This window comes from Hevea brasiliensis, chromosome 8 (assembly GCF_030052815.1).
Source record: "Hevea brasiliensis isolate MT/VB/25A 57/8 chromosome 8, ASM3005281v1, whole genome shotgun sequence".
Classification (NCBI taxonomy): Eukaryota; Viridiplantae; Streptophyta; class Magnoliopsida; order Malpighiales; family Euphorbiaceae; genus Hevea; species Hevea brasiliensis.
The window spans coordinates 96,174,958-96,191,388 of record NC_079500.1 but is presented as its reverse complement, the minus strand read 5'-3'; the positions used below and the strand labels follow the sequence as shown (position 1 = coordinate 96,191,388).

At 36.5% G+C, this 16,431-nt stretch overlaps 1 protein-coding gene across 2 annotated transcripts; it reads left to right on the top strand.

Moving 5' to 3' along the window:
- The first annotated feature begins 190 nt into the window (after positions 1–190).
- LOC110640171 (uncharacterized) lies at positions 191–15,975 on the top strand. Of its 2 annotated transcripts, none has more exons than XM_021791376.2 (11): positions 191–438; positions 1,213–1,324; positions 5,203–6,165; positions 6,266–6,390; positions 8,114–8,278; positions 8,415–9,378; positions 10,374–10,862; positions 10,952–11,277; positions 12,048–12,146; positions 12,231–12,356; positions 13,819–15,975. In XM_021791376.2, exons 1-11 carry the CDS (start codon positions 310–312, stop codon positions 15,592–15,594), a joined length of 5,274 nt encoding a protein of 1,757 aa, XP_021647068.2. In that variant the 5' UTR covers positions 191–309; the 3' UTR covers positions 15,595–15,975. The 2 variants fall into 2 exon arrangements, with proteins under 2 accessions (XP_021647068.2, XP_021647067.2); XM_021791375.2 differs by having other exon boundaries at positions 5,203–6,180.
- Positions 15,976–16,431: the final 456 nt, after the last annotated feature.

The following is a 16,431-nucleotide window of genomic DNA, read 5'->3' as shown; positions in this document are numbered from 1 at the left end:
GTGAGTTGAGCCCGAGGTTGAAATGACAGAGAATTTAGTGACAGAGAATTTAGTGTCATTGCTGGACAAGATATCTTTTAAAGAGTTGGTAATACAATGACATAATCAAGGACATTTACGTAATTATACTGCAGCGCCGGCTGTGCTCGCTATTCCTTGCTTGACTTGCTCGGGGGCCATTTTCTCTTCCTTTCTATCTTTAGATCTCACTGGCTACTGCTAACCGTCGATTTTTCTAGGGAGAGAAAAACGGAAACCAAACAAGTAAACTAACGATTCTTCTTCTATTTTTGGATAGAGAGAGAGAAAATGGAGAACGCCACCGATGAGCTCAAGAATACCAAATCCATGTCCTCTAATCCTGAAAACCCTAATCCACCTCAGCGCCACACCAAAACCAGAGAAGAAGGCGAGCTCTCTTCTTCAACAGAAGGCGACGTATTGCTTCTTTAAACCCTATCTTAAGTTCTTAACACTCCTTTAGCTTCCATATCAGTGTTCTGTTTCATTTTTTAATATTGATCTTTTTTTTTTCCTGTAGAATTTGATGTTCAATGATTTTTGTTTTTAATTTTTAATTTGGTCCGGTGTCTCTTTGGTTGCTGGGAAAAAAGTGATAAAAAAAGGGAAAAGAAATGGAGTTTTTAAGTCTAATTGACATGCTCTGCGTTGTTTCCAGAAAATGAATGTTACCTCTAGTTAGCCATGAGCCTTTAGTTTTTCAGTTTATATTTTAGATTTGTCAATTCTTAATCTGCATTTTGATTGGTGTTGCACTCTATGTTTACTATCCAACCTTACGTGCTTTTCTGTAGGAAGTTGACTTTATGGTCTGATATATATGACGTCCTTGCGTGTGCCTTGTGGATATGATTAATCTGGCTTTATGGCTTTGGCTGCAGAGATGTTATTTCTTTTTTTATTGGATCTTATCTTCTCTTTCTAAGCCCCTTCGTGAGTGCTTGGCTAACTGTATTGTATGGATGTATCAATATGCTGCCTAATTGCATGTTTTTACTATGATTATTGAGTTACATGCATGTTTAACTTTGACGCATTTGTGTTTCACTATGATGCTAGTAATGTAGCTTAAATGACAGTTGTTGCACTATTGTTTTAGTTTGTTTATAAATTAAAATTTTGTGGGCCTGTGTTTAATTTGTCCCTTTTAATCGAAACATGCTAAAAAAGGGTTATGATTTTGTCTTACAGGAAAATCCTGTTTGTTCTGCTACACAGTCTGCTGGTTCAGTTAACCCGCCTGCACCTGCAGGGTCCATTCCTATTCCTTCATTGAACAAATTCACTGAAGGCATTCAGGCTAGTAAGTCTATCTTGCCTATTGATGAGAAGTTCAGATTTCTGGTTCTTCATACTATGGCGTAAAAAATCTTTATTCTTTGTCTGGATTCTATTTATTTAACAACATAGCTTGTGATATTTCATAAGGACTTCTGCTTTATCCAATCTCCACTCCTGCTTTGAGCTGTGAGCTAAGGTCCACTATTGAGCCATCTTGTTTTGTCCTGGTTGAGATTATATGTGACACCCTTTACCCGTCTACAGTATAGCCGAGCAAGATATGCTACACAGTGTGCCGGAGCACCAAAACATATTTCAATTCAATTTACCCTTTTTACTTTTTTATTTATAATTTTTGATTAATTTGAATTTTTCGCAAATTTTATAGAAAATCCGGCAGAGTGCCGGCTGTAAATTGGAAAAACAGTTTTTCTGAATATGTTAAAAACACTTCCAATATAATTATAATTTCAATCTCAGTTAACCACCAACATATTTTCAACAATTTCTCAAATCACTTCAGTATCTTAAAATTCAATTCATTTCATATCACACTCAATTCAATAAGAAATGCTCACATTTGCAGTGCATTTGGTAGGACATTAGGCTACTTTTGGTATTTTGTATTTTGTAAACTTCTGTAATGTATATTATAAACTCATGTAATTATGCTTTTGATATAATTATCTATGAACTATATTCAGTAATAAATGTGAGCATTTCTCATTGAATTGAGTGTGATAAGAAATGAATTGAATTTTGAGATACTGAAGTGATTTGAGAAATTGTTGAAAATATGTTGGTGGTTGATTGAGATTGAAATTATAATTATATTGTAAGTGTTTTTAACAGATTCAGAAGAACTGTTTTTCCAATTTATAGCCGGTACTATGCCGGATTTTCTATAAAATTTACGAAAAATTCAGATTAATAAAAAATTGTAAATAAAAAAGTAAAAAGGGTTAATTGAATTGAAATATGATTTGGTGCTCCGGCACACTGTGTGGCATATCTTGCTCGGCTACACTGTAGACGGGTAAGAGGTGTCACATTATAGTTCTGTTGTATATTAAGCAAGTTGTGTGTTTTGTATGTGCGAAGTGGCATGGTAAGGGTAAAAAGAAAATCATATTGCTATGCTAAGTTATGTGCAAGTTTAGTCTCTCTCTCTCTCTCTCTCTCTCTCTCTCTCTGTTATATTCACGAGTCAAGGATCGAGTCACGGGGCGATGAGCTACGAAGCCTTCTTCAGAACCTGTCGCCTTTGCCTTGTTGCAGTTTGGACCTATGGTGACAGAAAAGTAGGACTCATTGGAGGGAGCCCAAAACCTCAAGACTCGTTAAGAGAGAGTCTCAAACCTCACATAATAATTGAGATAATTTTGCTTGATATTTTATTCATAACCTGATCTCTTTATAAAGAGATTATTACATGATTTCACATGAAATTCTCTATTATTGGAAATCAACATTTAAGGTCATAATATAAGATAATGACAATTAGAGTAATATCTTAATTATGATATTTATTTCTGCTAATTAGTTGCTGCTGTTGAATCCACTTTTGATGCTAATTTATTTGTTGTCATTCTTATCACCATTGACTGGATTCTCTTCTGGATCAAGTCTTGCCCACAAATATGCATCCATAACATCACTCCCTTCTTGGAGAAAGAGCTTGTCCTAAAGCTCAACAGTAGGATAAGACTATGAATCACCCATAGTCCTTTTGCCTCGTTGCTTCCTTTGAATTATCCATCTCCAACCAAAACAATTTCTTATATTGATGCCTGGAGGAATATGATTCATCACAATTATAGCACAGTCCCTTTACTCTTCGTTCAGCCATCTCTGAACGATTCAATCTTTGAGATGAAACACTTCCTAAACTAGAATTCTGTAATGTGCCAGTAGCTTTGGTTATAGGCAGAATTGATGAAGTAGGTGTTGTTCTTGTATTGGACCATGAATTTATCCAATTTTCTTCCAGTTGTTGTTTTCTTTCAAAGGCTCTTGCCAGGTTCATAGTTGCCACCAAACTTTGAGGATTTCGCATCTCTATATCGATTCGGATTGAATCTGTTAGGCCTGCAGTAAACAAATCAACTTGCTAATCTACTCGAACTGTCGTTGCACGAGCTAGGAGGCTCTGGAATTGACATTGGTGTTCTTCCACTGTCCCTGTCTGTTTCAAATTAGCCAAATCGCCCAAAGGATTGCTACTGAGTGGAAGCCCGAATCTCAAATTGCAATATTCTTTGAACACGTTCCATGATAGTCGGGTTCTTCTTATTCTAATATGTTGAACCAGAGTTGTGCCTCTCCCGTCATATGAAATGCTGCAAGGTTCACCGTATTTATTTCTGGTGTCTTCAGATTAAGAAAATATTGCTCACAACGATGGAGCTAGATGAGGGGATCATTTGAACCATCATAAGTTGGAAAGTCCAACTTGGCATACCTCGGCAATACGCCTCTAGTCTATATTTCTTCCAGCCCTGTAGCAGTATTCAGATGTGAGGAATTGCTACTGATTCCAGTTTCCATTACCTTTCCATCGGTTCTTCTCATGACTGACATGAATTTTTTTTGTTGCCAAGTGAAATCTTGAACTTGTGCCTCTACCTGGGCAACTCTTGCTGTATTCTATTTTGACGTCTCACGGATAAGGGTTCGCAGTACATTGGAATTCCCCATGTTTGGCTATGATACCAATTTGTTATATTCACGAGTCAAGGATCAAGTCACGAGGCGATGAACTACGAAGTCTTTTTCTGAACCTGCAGCTTTTCCCTTGTTGCGGTTTCTCCCTCTTGATGGACCTATGGTGACAAAAAAGTAGAACTCGTTGGATGGAGCCAAAAACCTTAAAACTCATTAAGAAAGAGTCTCAAACCTTACAGAACAATTGAGATAAGTTTGCTTGATATTTTATTCATAATATGATCTTCTTATAAAGAGATTATTACATGATTTCATATAGAATTCGCTATTATTGGAAATCGACATTCAAGGTCATAACATAAGATAATGACAATTAGAGTAATATCTTAATTATAATATTTATTTCTGCTAATTAGTTACTGCTGCTGAATTCGCTTTTGATGCTAATTTATTTATTGCCATTCTTATCACCATTGATTGGATTCTCTTGTGGATCAAGTCTTGCCCACAAATATGCATCCATAACACTCTCTTTCTTTCATGCTCACGTACTCACACACACATAATTAGGGAGGGGGGATTTGAACTTTTACCTGCCTCTTTAGAAGAGAAGGTGACTACCAATTTAACCGTGCCTTGGCTGCTGCTTAATTCTATCTTTCATCTTTCTACTTCCTGAATTTTTTCTAGACTACTCTTTCCTTGAGTAGAAAAAGTTTTAGATGGTAATATTCCCAAAAATTAGTTACTCCAGATTATGAACTTAAATGAAATCAGAAAGATATCTACCATGGGAAAAAAGTATTATAGATTTGATATATAAAATGTCATCATTGCTTTAGTTATTTTTGAATTAATTCCATTCGTGAGTGTTTAATGAATCCACCTCATTCCTTGGCTACATTTGATCTACTATTTTTGTTAAGTACAAAATCCATTATGAGTTTTCTAATTTACAAATTTACTTCCCTGTTTTCATTTCATGCCTAAGTGCTTAGGTTTTACATTGTAATGATTTGATGCATTTGGGACCACCATATATGTCTTGTCTTTCTGTTATTTTCTACCTCACAAATGGAGTTGTATATGACTTTATTTTGCTGAGTTGTAGTGCAAATTGAAAAATAATTATTTCCAGATTTATACAAATTAGGAGATCTGTGATGTATTTGATTTCTTGGAAGCTAATTGGATATTTTGCTATAATTTTTTTTGAGGGAGTTACCTATTGTACAGGGAAGGCTACTTCTGGCACAAATCCTGCAAATTCTGTTGATGTTCTGCCCCATACATCCATACAACCAAATAAAGATAAGAGCTTTGAGAAGAGTCGGGTGCCATTTAAATCGGTTAATCCTGGATGGCATGGGCCTCAGGGTGCCAATACTAACCTAGTGATAAGCTTCTCAGATGATGACACAGGAAGTGAATCAGAAGATCACATGGCAGAAAAGGCTTTAGAAATTAAACAGAACACGGCTGGGGTGGATGGTACTCGAAGGCTGCCTTCTCTTTCATCTGAAAAATCAAGTAAATTACAAAAGACTGCCAGAAATGTAAACAAAGTAATGCCCAAGAAATTATCTCTTAGTCGCACATTTATCTCATCAACTGCAAAGATTAATGGTGGAGCACATTCCAGAAGTGCTGGGCCTTCATCAATTGATCAAGGATCTCTAGTTAGAAATTTTAATACTATGAACAGAAAATTTACAAGCCCAGAGCATAGTTTTGATCAAGGTTTGGGTTTGAACAACACCAAACTTCGGGACTTGAGGCAGCAGATTGCACTTCGAGAAAGAGAACTGAAGCTTAAGGCTATCCATCAGAATAAAGAATCTGCTTCAGTTTCAGGCAGGGATTACACAGTTGTGAACCTAGGTGCTGATACAGTCAGGAAATCTAATGCAATCTTGGTTGATGTTAGACAGCGAGAGCCAAAAGAGTCAGATAGGAAACGCTTAAAAGTCAGTGGATCTTATTCTACCCAGTTAGCATCAGACAGGAGACAAGAAATAACTGCGGTAAAATCCATTATACCATTGAAAGAGCATGCATTATTGAACAGTGCTTTGCCGGACAGGAATATGGTTGATCATAGCCAAAAAGAAAGTCCCTCAAGAAGGGCGGAGTCAAGTGATGTTAAATGGCAAAAACAAGATGATAAGCGGGTGGATATTTCATCAGAGAATATACCTAGTGAGTTGAAAGAAGGTGAATGCTTTGTTTGTCATGCCTAAATTCTATCCTATAGCTTAATCTCAAGATCCCATAACAATAGGGTCGTTATGCTTTGCAGGGGTTAACATCAATAGTAATTGTGCTCAGACTGACAGGAGCATTATGCAGGTTGATCCCTGTGCCTTGTTGGACCAAACAGCAACTGTAACAAATGTGAACTCAATTGCATTGCCAAAGAAGACGGTAAGTTAGAAACTTAGAAGAAATCACATATATCATGCTTTCATTACAACTCATTGCTTTGTATGTTGACCTATTTGTTACTGTCAACTTCACATGCTATATTATACTTTCTTTGATTTCTATTTTTTCAGTAACCTTTAGGTAATGCTGCTTCATTAAATGGCTTCTAAAAAGTGTCATTTTCTTCAATGTAAACTGTAGCGAAGACAAGGGCTAGAACTAGGAAGATGTGGGAGTAAGGTGGTGATAAAGGATTTAGCGACTTTAGACCTTTCTATTGATGCAGCATTAAACCAAGTGGAAAAGAGGAAAATGTATTTGTAGAGCAATCCTACCTAGATTGGAATCAAGATTCAGTTGAGTGTTGAGTTGTGGGGGTCATCTACTCATGTGTTTTGCATAAATTGATTAGATTTTTCCAGAATATACTTGAATAGCTATTGTTCAATACTCTCACTCTGATACTGGGAAGATACCATTATCCTGCTCATGCAAATGAGTTTAATTGAGCTTTATTCCATACTTGTTAATAGCAATTAGCTACACTAAATGTCCAGCTCCTGAAGCATTTGCTTGTGTAGGATATATACATATTAGGGCTGTGCATTCGTTCTGTTCAATTCCCAAAAAAAAAAAAAAAAAAAAAAAAAACTAAATAGGAAAACTGAATCAACCAAATTGAAAAATTGTTCAGTCGATCAATTCTGCGAAGTTACAATTTATAGAATGCAAAGTTTTCCTAGATTCTTAAGTACAAAGTCATTGACCCAAACTGAAAGAATGACTTTCCAGACTGAAGAATTGGGAAAATTTCAAAACACAGTAACATAACACATTAAAATTGCTCACTGTGAGGCTAAGAATTGCAAATTGCAAGGTCAAACACAAGATCTTATCATCCTAAACCGTAATTTCAAAATGGCTTCAATTAATACAAAAATTAACAATAATTTTACAGATTGCTTATTAAATTTGAGCAATAAACAAACGCGGATTCAATTGGATCTTTGAGGCTTGTGAGTCACATTTGAGAGATGACCTTAGGAGAGCAACAAAGAGGAAGGTCGTCAGTTGTTCCTTTTCAGACAGAGAAGATGAGAGTAGCGAGATGGAGGAGAGGAGGCAAGGAAATGTGAGATTAATCAAGGATCTGATGTAGTGACTTGAGACAGTAGAGATTGGAGTGAGGACTTGAGGAATTGAGGAAGCAACACAGTTTGGAATTGAGGATATGAGGAAGCAGTGAAGAATGGAGGATAAGAGCTGAGCTTCAGACTGGAGAATGACAAAATGCAGGAACTTAAGAGGAAGGAGGGGAGGAACTGAGGAGTGAGGATTTTGCAAAAAGATTAGTTTTTTAGGCCTTTAGGGATAAAATAAAAAAAATGAAGCGTATTATGGGTTGATGATATTCAGTTGGTTAGGTTATTTTGACCTTAATAACTGAACTGAAGACTGAAATTTTAGAAAAATACTGACTGAAACGAACTGAATCAGTTTGGTTTGTTTTTTGGGTTATACCCGAATTCTTCTCATCCATAATACACATACGTGGATATATGCATGGACACACACACCATTATGATTACATATTCTATAAATTGTTTAATTTTGATTTTTATCTAATTTAACAAATTTTGGTGTTAGAATTGTTTCATATATCGTACTCTATCCATACTACTGTCTGTATTTTCTCCCTATTAATATTATTGCTACATTACAGAACAGTATTGAGTTGAATCATCCGGTTAATATTGGTGGACATTGGCCACCACTTTCTCTCTTAAAGACATCGACTAGTGAACAGCATCTAATGAATGGTTGTGAGTATCGTGAAGGTGTATCCAATGACAGGACGGTTCAATCATCATTGAACAATATTTCTCAGGTGTGTTCCTGTCCCTAGATATTACATTTGAGGCTTCTGGTGTATGCCTATGTTAACGTTTTCTTATTCTTCTTCCCCCTCTCTCTGCCTCTTTACATTCTGATTTTTTTCTTTGTTGTACCTGATTATTGTGTAGGCATCTTTGAACGATATAGGCCTTTGGAATTATTTAGGTGCTCCAAATGTCTCGGAACATAGCAACATAGATATGCATTCATTGGTTGAAATGGAGGAATCACTGGACAAGGAGCTGGAAGAAGCACAAGAGCATAGGCGCATATGTGAAATTGAAGAAAGAAATGCTCTTAAAGCTTATCGAAAAGCCCAAAGGGCTTTGGTTGAGGCTAATGCTAGATGTACTGAACTTTATCATAAAAGGGAACTTTACTCGGCTCAATTTCGATCTTTCATTTTGAATGATTCCAGTTTGTTATGGTCCACAAGGAAGCCTGAGCATGTTGGAATTGGGTTGAACCATATGGATAACACGTCTAGAAATCTAGAACTAATGCCACCATCAAGCCATTCTAGGAGGCCTGAGTATGATGGTCATAACCAACCAGGTTATGATTCAAACATCCAATGCGCCAATGGTGGCCCCTTGAAGATGTCCTATAGGCATGTCAATGGGCAAAATATGGGGTCTGAACCATGCAGTGAACCAGATGCAAGTACATCAGAGCCATTGCATCTTAACAGGGAAAATGCTGCAAATGCAGTAAGCTCTCCATCAAATGATCCTGATATTTCAGCAGATGAAGATGAGGAGACATCTCCATTAGGTCAAGCAACTGTGCAACCCACTTCCACTGAGCAAAGAGAACAAAATTCCGTGGGAAGGCAAAAGAACACTAATCATTCTAACAAAAATTTGTCCATTGGTGGCTCTCAGGATTCTTTAATTCTTGAGGCAACATTAAGGTCTGAACTATTTGCGCGGCTAGGAAGGAGAATTTTCCCAAAGAATAGTGGTTTATCGAACCCTGAGTCTGCAGATGAGCTGGGGGCTGAAAATGACAATGGAAGTGAAAGAACTCAGACAAGCAATGGCAGTGTTCCATTATTAGAGGCAGAAAGAAATCAGGAATTTGATCTTGGAGGTAATCTTCTAATGATAACTCTTGTAGTTCTTAGAAGTAGTCTAGCTTTTGGCTTCATTTTGAATGTTGAGCTAATTAATTGTTTCAGTGAATGAAATTAATATTTGTTGCAATCATGTGTCATTCTAGATTTAGTTACTGTTTTCATCTTGTTATATCGCAACTTCTTTTCTTGCACATGTTCATACTTGCATGCATGCAGGGTCAAACTCACAAAAATGTTCTGTATTGTTCTTGCAACTTGTGTAATGTTTTGATGGTAAAGTCATTCCTTACTTTTATGCTTATTATTTAGTTGGTGGATCTCAATGGCTACTGTGTTAAATTGGGTGCTTTCTACTCAGTTAGTAGAACCTTGTTTGCCTGTCATTGTCGTGTCAGTACTCTGCTTGTTTGGAAAGTTATACATGATTTGTGCTCACAATCTGAAGATTCATTTTTTACAAATTTGGAAGGTGGTGACGTGATCATGCTATTTCGCATATATTTTCCTTTATTCTTAACATATTGCACTAAAATTTTATTAAAATGATATGCAATTTGACATTTTTGGTCAAATCATGTGGTTATAGATATGAATCATTTTTTTCAGTTCTGAGAATCTTTTGAATAAACGGTCTCATAATGTGTGGTTTGATCATTGGGACAACAATGAGTGCATGTCATCTCATTTTCTTTCAAATTCTTTTGCAAAATTCTCCTTTTCAATTGGTAGGAAACGGTACTTGCAAATTTACAACAAAAGGCAATGTGTAAACAAAAAGGTTTACTAGTCTGACTTTTTGACTGTGGAGTGTGTGTGTGCAATTTGGACAAGGAGAAAAGGAATTAGGACACATAATATGGTTGAATAGAGTATTAATTTGAATATTTTAAAAATATTTAATACAATTAACAATTGATAGTTATTTATTTTCTTATATACAATAAGTTTGTAATTTATGTTTTTGTTTTCATTTTTTGAAACTTTTAGTGATTTTCATTCTTTGATTTAGGTAATGATCAGCGTGAGAGAGATGTTTTTGGGTCTACTGTTCAAATCCAGAAGCACAAAAAGAAGCGTAATGAATATTCTGTTAGAGGTCATCAGTTGGCAGCCGTCTTATTTTCACCTACTTTGATTTTAAGGAGTGCATTTTATCATATGAAAGTTGAGTCTCCATTTAATTCATTAGTTTTACAAAGTAGGAAAAATCAACAAGGTGACACCTATGATGTTTACAATGGGGCTGGTGGTTGCATCAATGCTGGGGATATCCAGCAAAGCATTCTCATAGCAAAACCAGTGGAGGATAGTTTTGGGAATATATTTGAAAATGGAATTGGATCTTTTACCTGTGATCTTGCAGTTGATCCATTTTGGCCACTCTGCATGTATGACCTCCGTGGTAAATGCAATAATGATCAATGTCCTTGGCAGCATGTTAGGGACTTCTCCAATGAGAACGCGGGCCAACATCAGCATGATGGTTCTGATAGTGCTGGTATGAAATATTAGATTTTAGTTAATTTTATTTTGACTTTTCTAAGTACTTGGTAGCTGTCCTTGTACTCAATAGTAGTGCTTGTCCAGACTGTCAGGTTGGATTGACATTACAGAAAAGAAAACGTAATGGTGCCGCAGGACTTGCCAAGTGTCTTAGTTTTTTGACTCCACCAACTTATCTAGTTGGCTTAGATGTTTTGAAAGCTGATCCGCATTCATACGAGTCTGTTGTTGCACGGAGACATGGACAATGCTGGAAGAAATGCTTCAGTATCTGCTTAGCATTATCAAATTTATTTCAAATAGACTTGCCTGCTGATGAGCCCTTTTTGCATAGCAATGATGGTCGTATTGAGGTCAATGGGAGTTGGGACAAGCCATCATCATACTTTCGGAGTAGAAACAGCATAGTGGTTTGTTTGTTGCTATTTTCTTTACATTATTTTCCTATTGTTTGCTGTTTGATTGTCATCTGTTATTGTATTCTTAGAAGATATTTTGTCATAATTGTAGTTCTTTGTAGCCAACTCCCAGTCTTAACCTTCAACTTATTTACATGACCTAGACGGGGATTTTTTTTTTCTTATTGCTTTTCTAATGTTAAAGAAACTTGTGTCACATAGCTTAGCTGGTGTTTAATTTTCTGAAGAAATGTTGTTCATCCTCTCTATGTTGTTTGGGATTAAGTTTTGAAAATTCTTGACCAACTACTTGATTCCAGAGATCTTTCCACCCTCTCGTATCTGCTTTACTTGTTTCTAAGAGTGCATTTTGAACTTGAGTGGCTTATAGTGTGAAAGTAGTTTTTACCATCCACTTTGTTTGTATATTAGTCTAATATTCTTAAGCAGACTTGTTCATTTTTTATTTTTTGTGTGAAATCCAATTGGGATATTATGCCACATGTATTTGATTCGTTGTAGCTATATCTTAAACTGTGCTTCTTCTAAAGACTTAGATCTTTCTGATGTGACAATAAGAAACTCAAGAGAAATCAAGTTTAAATCTATTACTTTGACGCATTTATGCTTTACCTCAACATAGATTGTGCTTGCTCACTTGTGCCTCTTAAAGAGGTCCTTTTGTATAAATGGTGGTTTTTTTCCCTGATACATGATTGACTTCTTTTGTTGTTTAATTGACCATCTCATTTAAGTTTCCTTTTTGCTAAATGTACATTTAGAACCATCTGAACCAAATGCTACCCGGTGATGTGCAATCCCTTGAGAAGGCCCTCCTTATTCTCAATCAGGAGGTTAATAAACTAGAGGGTATGAAAAAGGTAAGCTTTGTGCCTTGCATTTTAATTTAACCTGCTACATCATGATTGATCAGCTACGGTTGTCCCAATTTCTCATTGTTGCAGGCTCTTTCTATACTTTCACGAGCTATTGAGGCTGATCCAAAATCTGAAATTCTGTGGATAACTTACCTGCTTATTTATTACGGCAACATCAAATCCATTGCGAAGGAGGACATGTTCTCCTATGCGGTATGTTATTGAGAATAAGGGAGTTAACGTCCTGATTTTCCATAATAGTCTATGTTCAGAGATTGGTTACAGCTCTCTGTTGATTTATTATTATAAATGAGCTACAAAAGAGTGATATATCTGTGTTTTACTACATTTGTAATTTAATTGGAGATGATAAATTGTCTAGGTAGACTTGTAGGGCACTAGGGCTTATTCTATGTCAGTCTTATAATTGTAGTCTTCTAATTTTTTGATTGACATGGATGATGGACCTTTGGTAATATTTTGCACTGTTCAATAAGATTGTTTTGAGATGAGACACGAGAAGGAGTCAATAGAAAGCTAGAACTTTGGAGAAGTACTCTAGAGTCAAAGGGTTTTAAGTTAAGTAGAACGAAGACAGAATACATGCATTGCAAGTTCAGTGAAGGCCAAACTGGTGATAAGGAAGGAGTTAGTTTGAATGGAGTGGTACTGTCCCAAAGTAATCACTTTAAATATCTAGGCTCAGTCCTTCAAGTAGACGGGGGATGTGAGGAGGATGTTAGTTATAGGATTAAAGCCGGATGGTTGAAGTGGAGACGTGCCACGGGAGTTATATGTGATCGTAAGATTCCCAATAAATTGAAAGGAAAATTTTACCGTACAGCCATACGACCGGCTATGTTATATGGTAGTGAGTGTTGGGCATTGAAAGAGTCGTATGCATTTAAGATAAGAGTTGCAGAGATGAGAATGTTAAGGTGGATGAGTGGCCATACTAGACTAGATAAAGTTCGTAATGAGAGTATTAGAGAAAAGGTAGGAGTGGTGCCAATTGAAGATAAGTTGAGAGAAGGGAGATTGAGGTGGTTTGGTCATGTGAAGCGTAGACATACGGAGGCTCCAGTTAGACAAGTAGAGCACATTAGGGTAGAGGATAGAAAGAAAAAAATGGGTAGACCTAAATTGACTTGGAGGAGAGTAGTACAATATGACCTAGAAGCATTACACATTTCTGAGGATTTAACCAAAAATCGTTCAGAGTGGAGAAAGCGAATCCATGTAGCCGACTCCAAATTTTTGGGATAAAGGCTTAGTTGAGTTGAGTTGTTCAATAAGATTGTTTTGGCTGATATTCTCCTTTTTGAGATTTTATCTTTTGTGAATTGTGATTAGAAAATCTAGGTGGATGATGTTCTTTAATTTTTTTTTTTTTAGAAGGCAACAATATTCCCCTTTTTGCTTTATATAGATATTATGTAGGTATGCATAATTGCATACCCTTTGGTTTTCATTAAAAAAGCAGATAACGTGCAGGTGCTGGAGGTTGTTTGTTGTATGTGAGGATGGCTTCTATTTTAGCATGTGTGTGTTCATTGTTTTAGCAATAGCGCACTATGCAGTTATCTTGTCCATTTCTGAATCTATTCTTTTTCCTCTCTTAATGTAATTGAAATGCAAATTTTTGTATGGAAACGCTTTCCTTCTTGTTCTTCAGGTCAAACACAATGACAGGTCCTATGGACTTTGGCTTATGTATATCAACAGTCGTATGCATCTTGTTGATCGGTTATCTGCATATGATGCTGCCCTCACAGCACTCTGCCACCACGCATCTGCTCGTGAAAGCGATGAAATGTATGCTAGCGCATGCATCTTAGACATTTTTTTGCAGATGATGGATTGTTTGTGCATGTCTGGGAATGTTGAGAAGGCAATTCAGAAAATCTGTGGATTCTTTCCTGTGGCTTCTAATTCAGATCAGCAACCTCATTCTTTGTTGCTTTCTGATATCCTTGCATGCTTAAAAATTTCTGACAAATATATGTTCTGGGTTTGTTGTGTGTACTTAGTTATTTACAGGACATTGCCTGAGGCTGTTGTACAAAAATTTGAATGTGACAAAGAACTCCTTGCAATTGAATGGCCTTGTACTCACTTGCTGGATGAGGAGAAGCTGAGGGCCATTAAACTGGTAGAAATGGCAGTGGATTCTGTTAAATTATCTGTTGATACTGGATCACTTGCAAGCGAGGCTGATCTTACATCAGCGCAACATTTTGGTCTCTGCCATATTAGATGTATGGTGGCACTTGGTGGCTTAGAATGCTGTGGGAGTTTGTTGGATGAATATACGAAGTTGTACCCATTCTGCTTAGAATTAGTTCTTATATCAGCAAGGTTACAGATGAATGACTTCGAGAATTTTGAGGGTTTTGAGGAAGCCATTAGGAGCTGGCCAAAGGAAACGCCTGGAATTCATTGCATCTGGAATCAATATATTGAATGTGCCCTCCGAAAGGGAGATGTTGGATTTGTGAAAGAGCTTATTGTCCGTTGCTTCAACTCCTCTTCAGAAGTTCAATATCATCAACAAGAAAAGCTGGATGTTACACATACAAATAGCTCAGATCAGTTATCAAGATTAGCCTCAGCATCCAATCCAGAGTTTTTGACATCCAATTCTAACCGGATGGATATGACATTTGGATATCTTAATTACTCTCTTGCTAAATTGTTGCATAATGATCATATTGAGGCCCGCAATGCCATTGATAAAGCATTCAAGGCTGCAGCTCCACCAATCTTCAAGCATTGCTTGAGAGAACATGCCAACTTCTTGCTTAACTATGAGTTACAGCTAAAGGAGGATGCTTTTATTAGTGAGCAACTGAATGTATTGAATGGTTATTTGGATGATGCCCGGGCTCTTCCTGTGTCTGAGCCGTTATCAAGACGATTCATAAATAAAATTGAGAAGCCAAGAGTTCGGCAGCTAATTAGTAACTTGTTGAGTCCAGTTTCATGTGATTTTTCTCTAGTTAACATAGTTCTTGAAGTTTGGCATGGGCCCTCTCTTGTACCCCAAAAATTTAGCCAGCCACAGGAACTGGTTGATTTTGTGGAAGCCATCTTGGAGATTGTGCCATCTAACTATCAATTAGCATTTTCTGCTTGTAAGCTGTTGAGCAGAGGTGAGCATTTTAGTGAAGTATCTTCTGGCAGTATGTTGTATTGGGCAAGCTCAACCTTGGTCAGTGCAATCTTTCATGCTATCCCAATAGCACCAGAGTATGTATGGGTTAATGCTGCAGGTATTTTGGAAGGAATTGAGGGTACTGAGTTAATTTCTGAGAGATTTTACAGGAGAGCTTTATCCGCTTATCCATTGTCCATTAAGCTGTGGAATTGCTATTATAACTTATCCAAGATTAGAGGAGATGCTAATTCCATCGTAGAAGCTGCAAGAGAAAAAGGCATTGAACTTGGTTGATATTTTCTGAAAGATAAAGAGTCAGTTTGGTAGAATCACCTTTTGCCCAAAATATAGGGAAGGCCTCAATCTGAATGGATGATGCATTGGATTTGTTAAATCCTTGGCAAGTTAGATATTGAGCACACAATTGAACATTAAGATTTTTTGAGATTGAAACTAGGTACCACAGAAATTCACAGGATAGGAACATGATGGATCAGGTTTCAGCTTTTGCTAGGTGAAGGGGGTTGCTTAAGGTGAGATTTTGCCCCTCCTGTACAGCCTCATCATTTCTTGACTATATTTCTTACAATACTAGTTACTTGTAATTACTGGAATTTTTTAGTAAATGTTAATTGTTTTAATTAAATGAATACAAGTTACATCAAGTTTCTGTTCTCTTCCTTGCACTTGGTATTCAAGAATGGATGTAATGATACGTGTGGAATTGCCTGAATTTTTGGTTTGATTGGAAACCTGGAGATTTCCCATGAAATAGTAAGCCTAATGCACCTCTACTTTTCTCGTTTGTTTGCAAAAAAAGGTTGCGCGTCTTAGGAAACTAGGGAATGAAACTGCTTGGTTCTTTGTCAGCATCTGCCAGCTGATGATAAGAGGAAAGGTTGATGCTATGAGAGACTATTCTTTAAGAGTTGCTCTGCTGCAAAATCATGTTATCTTGACCCTATACTAATAATAATAATAATAATAATAATAATAATAATAATAATAACAATAGCAGCAGTACTAATAGTAATAGTAATGATCACATATTCAAAAAATAAAAACTGTCATAAGGTGTATTTTATGGTTATTTAATTTAAAATAAAGCAAAATTGCATTGTTATGAAAAAC

Excerpts from the sequence above, each read along its gene's own strand:
- LOC110640171 (XM_021791375.2), top strand. The coding sequence starts at position 310 with ATGGAGAACGCCACCGATGAGCTCAAGAATACCAAATCCATGTCCTCT. Across the intron at positions 11,278-12,047 it reads GGAGTAGAAACAGCATAGTG|AACCATCTGAACCAAATGCT; the intron begins GTTTGTTTGTTG and ends ATGTACATTTAG. Across the intron at positions 12,357-13,818 it reads AGGACATGTTCTCCTATGCG|GTCAAACACAATGACAGGTC; the intron begins GTATGTTATTGA and ends CTTGTTCTTCAG.